The 17,424-nt window shown below is 37.2% G+C and overlaps 1 protein-coding gene and 1 long non-coding RNA gene across 3 annotated transcripts; both read right to left on the minus strand.

Annotated features, from left to right (window-relative positions):
- Positions 1 to 1,963: 1,963 nt before the first annotated feature.
- LOC145798579 (uncharacterized) lies at positions 1,964 to 3,380 on the minus strand. Of its 2 annotated transcripts, none has more exons than XR_014339658.1 (3): positions 3,147 to 3,380; positions 2,395 to 2,710; positions 1,964 to 2,065 (listed from the first exon to the last, which is right to left on the minus strand). It is a non-coding gene; the product is annotated as an uncharacterized LOC145798579 (long non-coding RNA). The 2 variants fall into 2 exon arrangements; XR_014339657.1 differs by lacking the exon at positions 1,964 to 2,065 and adding an exon at positions 2,160 to 2,265.
- A 4,811-nt stretch (positions 3,381 to 8,191) lies between these two features.
- Positions 8,192 to 17,008, minus strand: LOC114320158 (Tetratricopeptide repeat (TPR)-like superfamily protein). The gene is made up of 5 exons (XM_028267284.2): positions 15,432 to 17,008; positions 11,893 to 12,077; positions 11,639 to 11,809; positions 10,096 to 10,548; positions 8,192 to 8,819 (listed from the first exon to the last, which is right to left on the minus strand). Exons 1-5 carry the CDS (start codon positions 16,906 to 16,908, stop codon positions 8,376 to 8,378), a joined length of 2,730 nt encoding a protein of 909 aa, XP_028123085.2. The 5' UTR covers positions 16,909 to 17,008; the 3' UTR covers positions 8,192 to 8,375.
- Positions 17,009 to 17,424: the final 416 nt, after the last annotated feature.

Genomic DNA, 17,424 nt, shown 5'->3' on the forward strand with positions numbered 1-17,424 from the left:
GAGGCACACCATGAGGGATGCATGTCGACTGAGGGATCTATCCCGAGGAAGGCAAAAGAGCAGTCTAGTGTCATTACTTTCTCCGAGGTTGATCGAAAGTATCCTTTTTCTCACAATCGCCCGCTTTATGTGACTGCTTTTATTAACGGGGTTGAGTTCAAAAGGGCCTTTCTAGATAGTGGAGCCTCTATCAACATTATGACTCGCGCTACTCTAGAAAAGGCCGGAATCTCTGAAGAACGCATTGTGAAGCAGCCAATAGTCATCACTGGCTTCGGTGGAGAAAGGAGAGTTACTATCGGATGCGTAACAGTTGATTTAGCCGTTGGAGAGATTCGCTCGGCCACCAAGTTCCATATTATCGATTCTGAGACAAATTATCACATCATTCTAGGGAGGACCTGGATGCATAGATATGGGGCTGTACCATCGAGTTATCATCAGTGTGTTAAGGCAAAATGGGGAAAGAAGACGGTGACAATGCAGGCTACAGAAAGGCCTTTCGAGATCCATGAAGCTCATTATTCTGATGCCATCTACTTCACCGAACTGGCTGTCGAAGAAGTTCCCACCACCTCTAAGCCTCGAGGGGTCAAAATTCCTCGTTGGGAGGATATCAAAGATGACAAGGAGCTGATGGCAGAGTCAAGTAAGCGGGCAATGTCTAGACCAGAAAGTCCGCCTATTCCTCGGAAGGTGATGAAAGTTCGAGAAGGAGGCAAGATGGTGTACTATTTATGATGGTGCATGATGGCCACAACCCGAGCAGCTGGTGAAAGCTTTCCAAATGATCTTGCAACTCTAGGGGCAAATTTCAACATTCCGTAGAAGAAGTCTATCTATGACATTTACAGTTTGCATTTACTGCATTGTCCATGAAGTTCTATCTTTCTTATGTTATGAAGAAATTTATTTCCTCCATATTATGTATCTCCATTAAAAGTTATTTTTCTCTACATTGTATATCTTCATTGTGTTATTTTGCTTGAAACAGTTTTCAATTTTGTTGCCCCTCAAAGAAGAAAAAGGAATGGTAGACTCAATTACCAACCTGAAGGGAGTTTTCTTGACACAGTAGAAGTATACTTCTACTCGGACCTCCGAAGAGCAGCCATGGCTTTCATCAATGCAAGCTTTGAGGGTCTTTCTTGCTGAAGTAGAGTGTGTGCTCCCACTCGGACTTCCGAAGAATAGCCCTTACTTCCATCAATGCAAGCTTAGAGGGTCTTTCTTATTGAAGTAGAGTGTGTGTTCCCATTTCGACCTCCGAAGAATAGCCCTTACTTCTGTCAGTTCAAGCTTTAAGGATCTTTCTTGTTGAAGTAGAGTGTGTTCTCCGCCTCGACTTTCGAAGAACAGATCTTGCTTCCATCAGTGCGAGCTTCGAGGGATAGCCTTTGCTTCTATTAGCTGCCGAAGTAGAAGTGCGCATCCACTCGGACTTCCGAGAGACAGCCTTGTTTCTGCTCGGACTTCTGAGGGAGAGCCTTCTGAGGGAAAACTCTTGCTCTCATTAGTGCGGGTCTGAAGAACAGCTCTTGATTTCATCAATACGAGCTCCGAGGATCTTTCTTTTCAAAGTAGAGTGGACTCTTACTCGAACTCCCGAGGGATAGCCTTTGCTTCCATTAGCTACCGAAATAGAAGTGTGCATCCACTCGGACTTCCGAGGGATAGCCTTGTTTCTGCTTAGACTTCTGAGGGAGAGCCTTGTCTCCTGCTCGAACTCCCGAGGGATAGCCTTTGCTTCCATTAGCTGCCGAAGTAGAAGTGCGCATCCACTCGGACTTCCGAGGGACAGCCTTGTTTCTGCTCGGACTTCCGAGGGACAGCCTTGCTTCTGCTTGGACTTCTGGGAGACAATCTTTATTTCTGTTGGTGCAAGCTTGGTAGACTCGGTTATCTTCCAGAGGAATCTTTCTTGCCAAAGTAGGGTGTGTACTACCTTCGGACTCCTGAGGGACAGTCTTGCTTCTGTTCGGACTTCCGAGGAACAGCCCTTGCTCTCATTAGTTCGGGTTCCAAGGGCCCCGACGTCGTGGATTTCAATCAAGAATTCATTTGCCTGAAATAGCAAAACCGACAACTGAGACAAACAATATAAATTTCAGATCATGATTCAGGCATTATCAGAATGGGGCAACATCAACAAATAATAATTATCTATTTAAGCTACAACAATTTTATTACTCTGAGCAAGTTCATGAAAATGCAACAATCAAGTTTTTGTCTCTCCGGGCTGGTTTCTCTCAAGCCGACGTAAAACTACAACAGTCACACAAAATTTTGGCATCAGCTATGTATTTTTTCCCAAGCATCCACAAGTTAAACAAACAACAATATATCATCTTTATTATTCAACGAGAGGAAGAGGGAGCCGAATTTCATACTTACAAATTTGGGCAGTTAGAGAGGTGAAGTCCGAAGCCGATACTGGAAATTTAAGCTGAAATCAGAGAGGCTTTACAGACTGTAATCAACAAGACTGGGCTAGGCTTGGGCAAGACCACACACGTTGCGTTGAGAGGGCGAACGTGCGTGGTCAACGTCGGATAAGCTGAAGCCGGAAGCAGCGATATGGAGCTAGGTTGGGCAAGACCACACACGTTGCGTTGAGAGGGCGAACGTGCGTGGTCGACGTCGGATAAGCTGAAGCCGGAAGCAGCAATTGATTGTGCACAAGCCAAGGCTAATGTGGGTAATCCGAGCTCTAAACAAAAAAAATATATATGTATGATAATCAATATATATATATATATATATTTGCCCAAAGTTTGTCAAGCCAAAAAAAAAAAATAAAAAAAAAAAATAAAAAAAAAATAAAAAAAAAATAAAAAAAAAAAAAATAATAAAATTGATGCTCAATACTCAACATAGTCCCATCGTGCCTTCTCTCAAATGATAAAAGCCAACAAGCCATATTCAAGTCAATTCATCAATGGAATTTCAAAGCTCAGACATGGGTTTGAAATTTGTTTTTCTTCAAGAAGAAGTTATGTAAATCAGGACAGGGTCAACAGAGTACTACCTATCTCAAGCCAGATTGTACAAGGGCCAAAACTTATCCAAAATTTTGAAACCCCAAATCAAGAGAAAAAAGGTTTTGAAAAAGAATGAAAATAGTTGAGAGGAAGACCAAGGCCCACCAAAAATGGGTTTCATAGTAGATCGATGACGGCGCGAGCAGCGTGCGTGAACAGTGGGCTAAAAGGATGTTGGGCAGGCCAACACCGCGTTGAGTGGGCGGCGTGGCCAGCTCTGGTCGGTCGCGGCTGGTAGCAACAGTGAGGTCACGGATGTCGGACACAAGGCACGTAGGTCGTACGAGCTGGTGGTTGCACGCGTAGGGCAGCTGCGAACTGAGCCGCAAGCAAGCAACAATCGTGATGCCGCGGCGGAGCTGGTGTCGGATCTGGCCAACCGTAGCAGCAGCAGTGGCGTCGCAGACGAGTCGGTGTCGGCGCTGGTCCGCGAAATCGAGCTTCGGTGTGCAGGCTGCGTCAATGAGCCGAAGTAGAACACCAACGGTGAGCAGCAGCTTAGGTCGCGACAATGGCTAGGCCGCGACGTCTGCGGCAGTCGGAGCGGGGCTAGGTCGGCGGTGTTGCTTGAAGCTATGATGAAAATTAGTGTACAAATTGCAGCAGCCCCTAGTTTGTTGAAGAAGACGAGCACGTCGGTGGCCTTTAGCAGTCCAGAATGAAGTCTTCTTGGAGAGGAAGAAAGAAGCTGGGTTTGCGCCTGTTGAAGAAGATGAGTTGGGTCTGTGCTTGTGGCGGCTGTGCAACAAAAAGAAGGTGTATAGAATAGGGTTTTCAGGCCTTTCTTTAAATAAAAAAAAGGGGGAGCATTATTCTTGTCAATTTTTTCTGTAAAATGAAGTGCGTCATCAACTTTATCCATAGGCTCTGTCGTGACAACATATTTTTTTTTTTTGTGGGGAACGTGATGCGAAACAGGGCCGAAGAAATGACAGTATGCATGTCTGAGAAATTTAAAATTTCTCATACACGCAAGGGGCAAATGTAAGAGGGGCTAATTTGAGCCCACTAAATTATTTAGGCCCAATAGCCCAAGATTAGTGGGCCCGAATTTATTGCAAGTCCAAGAATCGGTGGGCCCAGATTTATCGCCATCAAACGGGCTAAATGGCTCTAAGCCTCGAAAGGGTTCGGATCCACGAACCTAGAGACTTACTCGGGCCCGGACTCGAAAGGGTATTAAGCAAGCCTAGAGATCCGAGGCACTCGGACTCGAAAGGATTCGGACCCACGAATCTAGAGATCCGAAGTACTTGGCTTCGAACGGATTCAGACGCAATCTAGAAGTCGCTCCGTTAATGAGTCCCAGAACACTTGCGGGCTCGGAGCTTTCCGGGGTCTACGCACCAGAACCATGGGCGTAATGGAGTTCGAACAAAGGACCCGATCCCGAGGACGGTGAGTGGAGATAAATTCACTCTTCGGTTAAACTAGCCTATACCCGGGTCGAGGTGGCACGACCCCGGGGGGTCCATGAGACTCGGCAATATTTTGCGGCAGGACGTCCTCTGGGACTACCCCTGACCCTTTGGGATGATTGGGGATCATTGGTTAGGTGTGGCTAAGAAGAAGGGTTCGCCGAGGGATTGATCTCCTCTTCGGGGTTTTCTCATCCTCGGAGAAGTCACCTCCTCGGAGAAGTCACCTCCTCGGAGAGGTCACCTCCTCGGAGAAGTCACCTCCTCGGAGAGGTCACCCCCTCGGACAAGGTGGTTAGAGAAAATATCCCCCATGTGCCTTGCACATGGGCTCCATCCTACATCATGAGGTGCCTATAAATAGCACCCACCCATAGCTTTACAAGGGATGGATTTTGGAGATTTTTAACTCTTGGGAAAGAACTAATTTCCCTTCTCCATTATCAACCTTGAGAGTGAAAGTGGGAGATCAATGGGAGAGCCTTGCCATTATTCTATTCTCTAGCCATTTTGCCTTCTTCTTCACCCAATCTCTTATCTCCATCATCTCCTTTGTTGTTGTGTTCCTAAGTTGAGATTATTGAAGAATCTAAGCCTCTCATCATATTCTAGAGAATTCGATCTTCGAATTTTCCAACTCCTTTCTTGAACCCTCTCCTACAATCTGTTTGGCTTCAATTGGCTCATTCAATTTGGCTTTCAAATGCCACTTTCGTCGAGTTTTCCATAAATAAAATAAGGAAGTTTGCCATTATTTCTTGAGCTTAATTATATTTGATTTTATATGTAATGTGCTTGTCGATGTGCATGTTGCCTATCACCACCTCCACCTCCATCTCTACTATCAACACCATTGTTATTTATGTAGTGGTGAGTCGTGATCACATTATGCTTAAGTTTTTTAGTAAAAAAATAAAATAAAAATACTATTGATGGTAGAGCTGCAAAAGAATGAAACTGAACTGAACTTCGCAAAGTTTGAGCTTGGCTTATCTGTTTATCGAGTTCGATTATTCAATTCAAACTTTTCTTGATAACTAATCAAGCTCGAATTCAACTCGGCTCAGCTCGTGAATATTAATCAAATTTGAGTTAGACTGGAAACTTGATAATGAATTTTTTTTACTAGTATTTACATTATTTAAATAAAGATATTTTATATTATTTAACTTATAAATCATATATTTATACTATTATTTATACATATTTTTATACTATTTAATATATAATAATAAATGAGCCAAGCTTATTTGAGGTTTAGTTTGGCTCGTTCAAAATAAGACCCAAACTCGTTTATTTACTTAACAAACTAATCTGAACTGAACCTTTAACAAGCCGAGTCTAAATTGATCAATAGTCTGATTTGTTTGCAATTCTAATTTTTTTGTTTTGTTGTTTTTTGTTTTTATTCATATTTGCAATCCTAGTTGATGATGTTACCGTGGCACTCATTTGACTTGCCAAATTGCGTTACCATGATGCCATTGCCTGACTAGAGCACTCACAATAAGATAGTTAAAAGTGTGTTAAAGTGTTTTATATGATAAAAAATGATAAAATGAGACACAAAAAATGTGTGTTAAGGTGTGTTAAAGAGTTTATTAATTTTAGAGTGAATAGTAGTGCAATGAATGTATTAAAGTGTGTGTTAAGAATATATATATATATATATAAACAATAAATAAAATAAATAATAACTGAAAAATGCAGTAGACCCCACCACACTGCACTATCAGTGCCCCTCTCTCTTTCTCTTCTCTTTTTTTTTTTTTTTCTCTCTCTCTCCCCTTTGCTTGTTCACTAAGCATCTGACACAGTCGGCCGGCCAAAAAAAAAATAATCGACCGACCAAAAAAACTCTGCAATATTTTTTTTTTACTTGAAGGTCTAGACATCCGGGGGATGACTGACCTGACATCTAGCCAGACGACCCCACGGCACTTCCCACATCCCCTCCTCTCTCTTTTGCCGGCTAAAATGTTAGTCATAGTTAACAAAGAAATTAACAACTGACACTAACACAACCCAATAACACACTTCTTAACACTTCCATTGTGAAGACAAAAGTTACTGTATGTCTCTCGAATTTTAGCCACGGACACTAGTACACCCACTAACACATTCATTATGGATGCTCTTACCAAGTACCTAAACTATACCTTCTTTAAATCAAATTTTAGCCGACACTAGTACACCCACTAACACATCCATTATGGATGCTCTTACCAAGTACCTAAACTATACCTTCTTTAAAAAAGCTCTTCAGAAGCAGCAAAAAAGTGAGATAAATGAAGGAACAAAAACACCATCATGGTTCCTTTTTCAATCAATGAGAAGCTTGAAAAAGAGAAAGGGGGGGGGGGGTGGGTTGGTTTCTACACCAACAGCTCTTTAGAAGCAGCAAAAAAGCGAGATAAATGAAGTAACAAAAACACCATCATGGTTCCTTTTTCAATCAATGAGAAGCTTAAAAAAGTTAAGGACATGCTTATGGTGGTTAAATCATTATGCTTGAAGAAATGTTATTATTCCAATTCAAAACAAGATATAAAAAAGGAAAACCTGCAATAATTTTCTTTTCTTTTCTTTTCTTTCGTTTTTTTTGGGAAGAGTAACCTGCAATAACTAAATTTGTTTCACTACAAGATCTAAAAACTTTAGATAAAATAAAATATAAACAAAATCTAAAATTTCCATACAATGTTCCGTGCCTTAACTCTTTCAAAAATAAAAAATAAAATCTATTTTTTTTAATAAAATACTTACAAGGAAATCATATCTTTGAAATTAATGTTAGTGTAAATAATACCTTAATAATTTTACATAAGATTTATTTCACACTATATAAATAACACAAAATTTATCATATTGTTTGATTGTTATTTTTTTTCAAATTAAAAACAAGAGATACTTACTAATTAGTCCCATTAACTAGATTTATTTATTTACATGTCCTAATTGATAGATTTATCACTATAAATCTATTCATAAAAATAAACAAGACTGATAAATTTATCAATAGAACTTAATATTAGATAATAGATCTCAAAAGTAACACCTATTGGTAAGAAATTAACTTCTTTATTTTTTAAACAAAATAAACTCCTTAAATCCATGGAACCCATTGAATATTGCATATATTTATAATTAGGTCATGTTTTATTTTGTAACCTGAGACAATCTTAAGTATTTAATATATATGTATGAATCTATAAAAAAAATTAAATAAATAAATAAAATTTAGAAATTAACATATTACGTCTCACCTTTGTTATTAAACCCTAACTAAGATCAATAAAGGTGTTTAAACAATAAATAGAAATCATTGCTCATTTCGTTGCATGTAATCAAGACCCATATAATAATCAACATATATATATAGTATAATAACCACACATTAAAAACCAACAAATCGATCATCATCAAACCTTATACTAAATTAAATACAATCTTTTAATTGAAAATTACAAAACAAAATATAAAAAATATCAATTTTTATTTTTTTAAAAGACCACCAATTTATATTTTATGTATAGAAATAATTAGTAATAAAAAAAATTGTCAAGAAATACCTACTTTGAGAAATTAAGTTTTTATAAAAATTTGAAATACCTATTTTTAATAAAAAGTTATCTTAAAAATACATATAACTATTTTGAATTTTGTTTATGAAAATTAATTATTTTGAGAAATAATACTAATAAAATTTTTTTGAATTAGTAGAGGAAGAAATATAGAGAAGATGAGAGGGGTATTTTTGTCATTTTCTCTCAAAATTTATCACAATCTACACAATAAATGACAACAGAAGGAATATCGGAAAAAGAAAGGGAAGGTTAGCGTAATTTTAAAAACCAACGGGGTGATTGTTGCAATTACGCTAAACCTCAAGGGGAGGTAAGTGTAAATTTACCCCCTATCCGGCCCTCCTTTGCCTTTTTATTCTCTCCAGGGCACCGAGACGAGTATCACCATCTTTATCTTTCACAGCAGAGGTGTCGTCTCCATTGCCATCATTATCACCTTCCTCTTCCCGCTTCCGAACCAAACTACCAAAAACAGCCGAAGGAACAATTTTTTCTGCAATCTCAACTCTTCCGTCATCCTCTGAATCACTCTCCTCGGGCAATTCAATATTCTCGTGATTTCCGTCTGTCTGGGTTTCCACTCCAGCACTCACAAAACCCACTTTGCGTGTACCATCTGTGGTAGCGGTGTCATTGGCTGTAGGCACTAAATGCTTCTCTAGCGCAGCCATTTCATCATCAGGAACCCCAGCTTTTTTCAATGCGTCCATGGTTTCGTCAAGATTTGGGTTGTTATCCTTTTGCATCAAATATTCAGGAAGGATGAAATGTGTCTGGAAGAATGATTAAAATTATGATGAGTAACAAGTTAAGTACATGAGCAAATAGAAACAAAAACACAAATCACCGCTCCTCTTATACAATATAATGCAAGCAAAACAATAAATAACACTACGGCTTTGTTTGGTACAGCTTTGGAACATTAGTTCCAGGGCTTATTTTACACATGATGCTTGTTTACTAGCTTCAAAAATTAATTTCACACTAACTTTTGAAAACTCGGTCGAAGGCGAGAAAATTTGGACTAACCGGTTGTCCCACTAGTCGTCCGGCCGGTTGACCGGAACAATGCAATTTTTTTTTTTTGGCAAGACACATGTTAATTTTTATATATTTGAAAAAAATATTTTTCAATTTTTTAAAAAAATTTCATGAGCTTTAATAGAATTTTGAATTGTGTGTTTGGTTATAAGTTGTAAGTTTTTGTATCAAATATCATATGTCACATCAAAAATTTCGCACTCAATTCAAAACTTTTTCACCAAACAAATTTTCTACACTCAAATCATAATTCCAAAACTCACAAACTCAAAATATAACTCATACTCTCAAATCATATTTAGAAAGTTCTACCAAGCGCTACCTAAAACATTCTAGTAGGGAGCCTGGTGTTGACTCTTCTATTCTCGTTTGGCTGTTGGAATCATATCCAGCAGTGGTTGGAACAGATCGCAAAAACAACCACTTCACCTACTTCATGGCCCACAACCACTTCTAATACCTATATTGAAACAGAATGGTTTCATGTTCTTTCATCGATTGGTTATACTCCTTTCATATATCTATTTTTCCAATTTCAGTCTCAATTAGTTCACAAGATTGAATGGCCAATTCTCCTCCAGACCTCAAAGTCAGTCTATATGATTAGGTTGCGTTCAATCTGGCTCATTCATGCTAGTCATCTTAAACGTTTTGTGTGCTAACATGAAATAATTTTTTAGGAAAAACTATCAACTAGGCTCCATTACGAAAATGCTAGTATTTAGTTGCACAATTCTTTTACAGAAGCTAATTAGTAGTCCATTTAAGTGGAACTAAAACTCATTCTATTTGATATCTTGTCAACATTCTCTGATGAGTTGATCCAAGTAAAATTTTCCCCAGAAAATCCGATTAAAATTGTTTCCAACACAAGATGCAGACAGGCACTCAAGTCAATGCAGCTGTAACTCTCTGAAACAAAGTAAAATGTCTACAAAAAAATAATTCCTTTGCCAGTAAAGAGGCACGGGAAAAAGACAAAATATAAGGAAAGAAAGCATAACCAACCTGACTATAGCTTGCAGAAACACTCCGTTTGATACGTAGCATTTCTCGGAAGGTGTCTTCATTTCCATGCTGCACCTCAAACTCGTTCCATTTGTTCCAGATATCAGGATCTGATCGTGGATCAGCAAACTGAGATGCATACACAAAAACTCCACGAGCACGATCTATTTCTCCAAGGCTCTTCTCAAGATCTGCATATTTCATGCACATGGTCTTCACATCTTTCTCTGGAAGACCAGATTCTATTGCTTGCTCATATATTTCCCTTGTTTTTGGAACCCCAAATATCTCGGCAGCACGAGCTATGTAGATCTCATACATGCTCAATTTTTCAGAGGGTGGGACTGCCTTTGTAGCTTGATCATAAACCTTCATAGCTCGCTTTGCTAGACCATAATCCTCCTCTAGTTTAGCATATTGTAGGTACAGTGGCTTCACAGATTCAGCAGGGGCCTGATAGACAATAAGATTTAAAAAAAAAAAGATACAAAGTCAGCATGATCAATAATTCATAGCACCTAGAGCAAATAAAAAGAGAACATTTTAACACCATTGAACTCAAAAGCACAATGATTGTAGACAATATAAATACACCTTAATAAAGAGAAACAATTTGTCTATAGGAAAATGCTACATTAACAATTCAAAAGGACAGAAAATGGTGGGAGCAGTAAGTGAAGTAAAGGATCAGGTTTTCCTAGTAATTCCCCTAAAATTTGCCTGAGCAGGATCTTACTTGATACAGCTAGTATATAGATTACATTTGAATTTATACAAATTCTATGATGGATGCTCATATCTTCTGAGCTAGCTTGGCTCATTCCTCAGGCTTAAATTTACAATCTGCTGTTACTACATGAAAGATAACCTGACATGTTAACTTCACAAAGCTAAGAATCTTCGAGTATTATGAACAAACTTTGTAAATTATATGTCATTACTGTTAAGTAATAATGATCAACCACCTCATCTTCTTCCTATGATAACCATAATCCATCAGATCACTGCCAATATAGCCTACCTACTTGCAACCTTATTATATGCATGGAAGCTAACAAGTCCACCTCCTATCACCTATAATGTTTCCTTACCTTTACCTTTTTATCACACTAATGAGAAGGTCCTCATACCCTAGACCACAACTTGACTTAAAACATATACTAAACATCATCCAACCGATGAAAGATACCTTATATCAGCACACCAAGAAAATAATTTCAGGCAGAGATATAAAGCAGCCGAGGCAAACAGGACCACATGTAAGAACAGTCCACAAATATCCTTAAGGCCAACCAGCCAAGTCAGCAAATACTCGTTTATTTAATTCAATCTAACTGTTGACCAGAACAGAAGTTTACCATAGACAATTTACAACTCCAGAGGAAATTTTGAATGCAGTTCAACCTCCATAGACAACTTACAACTCAGGATTACTCAACAGTTCAACAGCTTTTAGGCAACTAAGGACAATGCAAGTAGTGGCTGAAACATATAGGTAACTGTGCTTATTATACAAGGATCAAGAGAAGACTAATGTGCATACCACTTCAACGGCATGCTCAAACAGCTCTCTCGCACGTTCCAATTTTGATTTCCCATATCTTTTAACAAACTTGGAAAGGTAAGTGACCCATATGTCCTTCACATGTGGATATTTGAAAATCTTCACGCCTCTTTCATATACCTTGAAGGCATCCTCAAAGTATTTGTGTTCCTGGGAAAGCCAATTTAAATCATTAGTTTTCATGCTCGCACACTAGACAGATAATAGCAAGACAGTAGAAGGAAGATTCTTACCTCCAAAAGCATAGCATAGTTAATTATGATTTGTGGCGTGGCTATTCTTAGATCCAATATCCGTTCATAAACCGTACGAGTCGACTCCAAGGTACCTAGGCTTTCCTCTAAATCAACATAGAAAGTCCAAAGCCTCAGGGATTTGTGAAGCTTAATCTGCACTGGTTCGCTGCCATCAGCAGCCACTGCATGCAAAAACATATAGACCAAAAGACAAAGGTTAGTTAAAATTCAACAAATGCCTGATCACTAAAAATCCAACTTAAGTAGAAACTAAAAAGAACATAATGTAGAGCATAATGTGGACCATTTGTGTATACTAAGGTATGTGAGACAATGGACCATTTGTGTATACTAATCATCCAAAAACTCAATTAAAAATACACTTCCAAACTTCACAACAGACGCACAAAAAAAGGGGCAATTAGCTGTGGAAGTATTGATGGACCATATAGAGCTACCAAGGTAATATTATACAACCTAAGTTGTTAAAGGCACATACCCAATGCGAAGCGTTTTACCCCTCATGAAGCAAGGTGTAAACCCCTAAGCATCGCGGCATAAGTATTTCGAATTTTGAATTTTCATATTTAGTAAATAAATAAAATATTCTTAAATACTAAAAAATATTATAAACTAAATATAAAGGTGTAAATAATTTTGTTCAAAGCATAGAACATTTCACTATAGTTAAAGGAATCTTGCCGTCATCGCTTGTGACATCAACATTCTTAACTTCGATTATTGAGCTCTTCAAAAAAGCCTTAGCTCTGTGTTTTTTTTTGGTTGGCCATTTACTTGATTTTTCCTATGGAATATAGTTACAAAATATGCTCTTCAATTTTATATTTAAACTATACATTAGACCAAGTTTACCAACAACCCAAAACAAGCTCTCTATATGCGTACTCCTCATATACTTATGTGTAAAATGCATATAAAACACACGCTTCAGACTGTGATGCACAAGCCTTTGAGGAGTTTCGCCCAAAAATCAAAGCCTCAATACTTTTTGCCTTAGTCTCATCTTGCGGCGAGCCTCAATGACGTATTTTAAAACTTCGTATAGAACAAATGAATTTGGATAATATCAAATTGAAATAAATTCTGAAGTGAAAAATGATGGTAACCCTAGGCTAAAAAAAGAACGAAAAAATTTCACTTTACATGATTGAGCCCTAAGAGCTACTTGAGCCTAGTTGTAGAGTGTGGCTCAGTGATTCTTGGAGAAAGCAATTTTTATCAATAAGACTCCATCTAATATCTATTCTTGTTTTAGTACATCTAAGGTTGTAGCATTGGCAAGGGGAGTCTTGCTTGGCTAGACTTGACTCCTTGACTCAGGGATTACATTGGAATTTATGGCAAACTAGGGGCAATTTGATTATAATTGAACTTATGGCAAAACTTTGATTACATTGGAATAAAGGGACTTAGAAAATTTGGGTCATTCCTAGGACAAAATTATCAAAAATCAAGATTTCTATAAATACCTCGTGAGATGAATGAGTTGTAACTCCCACTAACATCTTAATAATTAGGAATCACAAACTGCAGTAATGATTTTCTCTGTTGATTTGCAATTAATTTTCCCACTGTCCATTTATATTATAGTCCCCCTATTTTTTATCCAAAAATTATTCTTTCAAGATATGTTTTGGAAAATCTTACTAGCTAACAGTTGATCAATGTTTAAGTGCATACTTCGTCATTTTAAAATACTAAACTTCATTACTTTTTTTTTTTTTACTTATAAAGGTACCATATCCAAAAAGTAAATCATGTCTTACTAGAAAAAAAAAGTAAATCATATCGTTAAAATAAGGATATGATTTTTTTATATAATTGCAAAGAATTAATTGGTATTTTTAGAACTCCAAAGTTCACATTTAAAAAAACAGTATCTTGATTTTCAAAACCCAACTCTCATAATTTTAAGACTCCAAATTTACATTCTTAGTAGATGACGAGACCATAGAAGACTTTGTTTGTGCTAACCTAGATTTAATTTAGCAACTGTATGAATCAACAAATGCACCAAAAGGAACATACTTATAATCTACTATAAGTAACTGTATGAATCAACATAAGCTCGTGATGACATGCATAAAGGAACATTTAATCTACTATGGGCAAAAGAAACACGACATAAAAACTAGATATAATGATCAATGGCATCAATGGAGGTCCAAAACATTAGAGAAAAAAATATGTTCACAAAAGGAATTTTATAAATGAAATTCATCTTTGATAATTAAAAAAATGATAAAATGATTGCGTGGCAATGATGCCAACAAGCAAAAAGTATCTCAACAGCTTGTAGAAAGGTATAGTTTATCAAAATTTGCATTTTGAGACATGACTACCACTTTGGTCACAAGATCAGTGTTTTAAAAAGCTCCAGGCGCATTGAGGCGCTAAGGTCTTCTGGAGCTTAAGCATGAGGCACAAGGCGAGGCGCGCGCCTCACTGAGGTGAGGCGCAAGTTGTTGAAGATAACCAAAATATTAACATAGGCGAAATTTTCAACATAAAATAAATATTTTTAGAATTTCAATAAATAAATAAATAAATAAAACAACATTCAATATTCCAAAAATCATGAAAAATAACATTCAAAGTTTCAAACATTTCTCAAAAGAAACATTTAATCTTAATTTGCCCTATACTATTTATCTTTCTTTAATCAATTTATTAACGTGATTCATTTTTCTTTTTTAGATGAGGAACTCAAACCATATAATACCTTAGTGGTTTTAATTTTGAATCAAGACCAAATTGCCTGATAGCTTCAATCATTGGCTCGAAACTGTTATAATTTACTACATTGAATCGAATCCCAAAGCCATATATCCATCTTGCAATCCCAGAGCTTTTGCTTAATGGCTAGAGCTTTTTTTGATATGAAAATTGGGGCTTAAAGCAAGTGTTTACATTTTATATTAGAGGGGTTGTAATTCCATATGGTTACACACACAAAGAATAAGGATGGAGTAAAAATTTAAATAAAGCACATGAGATGTGCACCTCGCGCCTAAGCCTAAGGCGCGCACCTCAAGCGCTTCAAATGCGCCTTTCCTACTGCGCCTCACCTCAAGCTATCTGAGGCGCCTCAGGCGCACCTTTTAAAACACTGCACAAGATTATATATATTTTTTATTTTTATATCATACTTGGTCCAAATATATATTTGCATTAGGATAAATATGCATAGTATTGGTTCTATCTTACTATTTTTCATACACACATATTCTTATATTTCCTATGTTCTCTTTAAAAAATGAAGAGAAAAAAAGGGAAGGGAACTAAATACTTCAATTTTCAATTGAAATTTTTAGTCAGTTCAAATACAATCTTTTACAATTTTGTGGTTTGCTTTTGATTTTACAAGTTTTGGCATCAAATAGAAGTATGATAATATAATCAAGAGCAACAATGGAGTACACTAATTGACATAGAAATTTGCCAATCCATGAATGTCTGGAGAATAACAAATAATTCTAAGAAATCATCAATGAATAAAGAAAGGTAAGAATTACCTCTTCGTTTGACCTCCACTGACGGCTCTGCTGTCGCACGCCGCATCAACTCCAAAGCCCCCGTAAAGTTCTTGTGCCTAAGCTCCATTTCAGCCCATTCACACCAAACACTAGCCAAATTATCAACAGTTTTGTAGTTGACTTGTACTGCTTTATCAAAAATAACTCTTGCATTGGCAATATCCTTGTGATTCTCATACAGCTTGGCAAAAGCAACCCACAATGTATGAGGCTTCCCCACAGCTTTCATGGGATCAACAGTTCTCACTGCCTCAGTGTATGTCAGAATTTGCTTTGTGGGATTACCCTCAAAAAGTTTTACTCGCCGATGCCACTGTTCTACATTATGTGGGTTTTGGCGAAGAAGCACACTGTTAGCCAGTTCAGGCCTCCTATCCATGAGATGTTCCAACCTCGCCAACCTCAAATCAACATCTTTATCATCACCCAACCAAAATCTTTTAAGCTTCTTCTCAAGCTTTGCCACATCCAAACGGTCATCTTCATCATCATCATCATTAGCAATTTCTTCACCATCATCTTCCTCATCCTCACTTTCTTCTTCCATCTTCAGAGCAAGCATGCTCTCTTCAAACTGAGAGTACGCATCAAAAATTACACTAAAATCCCTAACAGTTACAACTGTAGTCATCCCCTCCTCAAATATATCCCTTGCTTTCTCCACTAAATTCCTCCTAATATAATAATCAGCAAGCGAAGTCCAAAGCCGCCCAACCTCATCCGTAAACTTCCTAATCCCTCCCCTAATAATCGCATCTACGTTCAACCCCAAAACCTCCCTGGCATGCTGCGTAAGCAAATCACACAACTCAAGCCACAACCTATGTTTCGTTTTTCCCTTTATTGAATAAAACCGGTCGTCATTCAAAACCCCAGCTAATCTCTCTGACGCCTCTTGCCAAAGACTAGAATTTATCAAAAACTCAATAAAATCCTCAATGTGAGCAGGGTCATACTTCAAATACCGCCGATAAACCCTAAGTGAAGTCTCAATTGGGACACCCTTTTGGCTCACGAAAACCAAATAAGGGTCCCAAATTCGATCGTGCTGCGTCACCGGCAAGGCGCAGAGAGCCCGATCGAAAGTGCGTCGAGTGCGAGTGACGAGCTTTTGCTCAGTTAAAGTAATCAAGTACATGATCCAAATTCGAGGCATTTTGTGCATTGTTACGAGTGCTCTTTCGAATGTGTTGTTTAGGGTTTGGTACTGTGAGTGTGTGATGGGGAGATTTCGAACGAGTTCGAGACGTTCGCGAAGATAAGCGTACCAGAGTTTGTAGCTTCCAGGTAGGGCTTTGAGAGCTCGTTCGTAGATCACAGCTCGTTTGTTGAAGGGTGATTCGGTTCGAGCGACCAGGTAGCGCCACCATAGCTTCAAGCTGAAGGGGTTGCGAAGAAGTTCTTCCTCGTACAATAGATCCTCGTCACTTGGGTAGAGTTCGCGAGGAATCGACATTGATTTGTGGATTTGCTCATAAACCCTAGAATTCCTAGGTTCCGAGAGATCGAGTGCTCTTATTTGTGTATCATTTAGAAATTACATTCAATTTTCTAATTACTCATTTTATTAGTAACAAATAAATTATCAATTTAATTAGTATCATTTAGAAATTACATTCAATTTTCTAATTACTCATTTTATTAGTGACAAATAAATTATCAATTTAATTAATAATTTTTTATGATATTAGAAATATGTTTTAATTAATAATTCAAGTAATTTTATAATTATATAAAAAAATAGTAATAAATTTTATTTTTTATGTTAATTCTGTTAAATTATGATAAGGGAGTATTTGTAATTTCTAAAAATATATAGGACAATTTATATTTTTAGTAAACTTTTTATCCTAGAATCAAATTAGTTATATTTTGATTTAACAGCTACTTTTTATATTTTGGCCATACACATTTTAAATATTCCATCAAACTCTATATTCTTTTGTCATGTTATTTAAATATTATTTTTATT

Source organism: Camellia sinensis, chromosome 9 (genome assembly GCF_055761805.1).
Source record: "Camellia sinensis isolate YWXY chromosome 9, ASM5576180v1, whole genome shotgun sequence".
NCBI lineage: Eukaryota > Viridiplantae > Streptophyta > Magnoliopsida > Ericales > Theaceae > Camellia > Camellia sinensis.

Excerpts from the sequence above, each read along its gene's own strand:
- LOC114320158 (XM_028267284.2), bottom strand. The coding sequence starts at position 16,908 with ATGTCGATTCCTCGCGAACTCTACCCAAGTGACGAGGATCTATTGTAC. Across the intron at positions 11,810-11,892 it reads ACTATGCTATGCTTTTGGAG|GAACACAAATACTTTGAGGA; the intron begins GTAAGAATCTTC and ends TGGCTTTCCCAG. Across the intron at positions 8,820-10,095 it reads TTTCTGCAAGCTATAGTCAG|ACACATTTCATCCTTCCTGA; the intron begins GTTGGTTATGCT and ends TCATTCTTCCAG.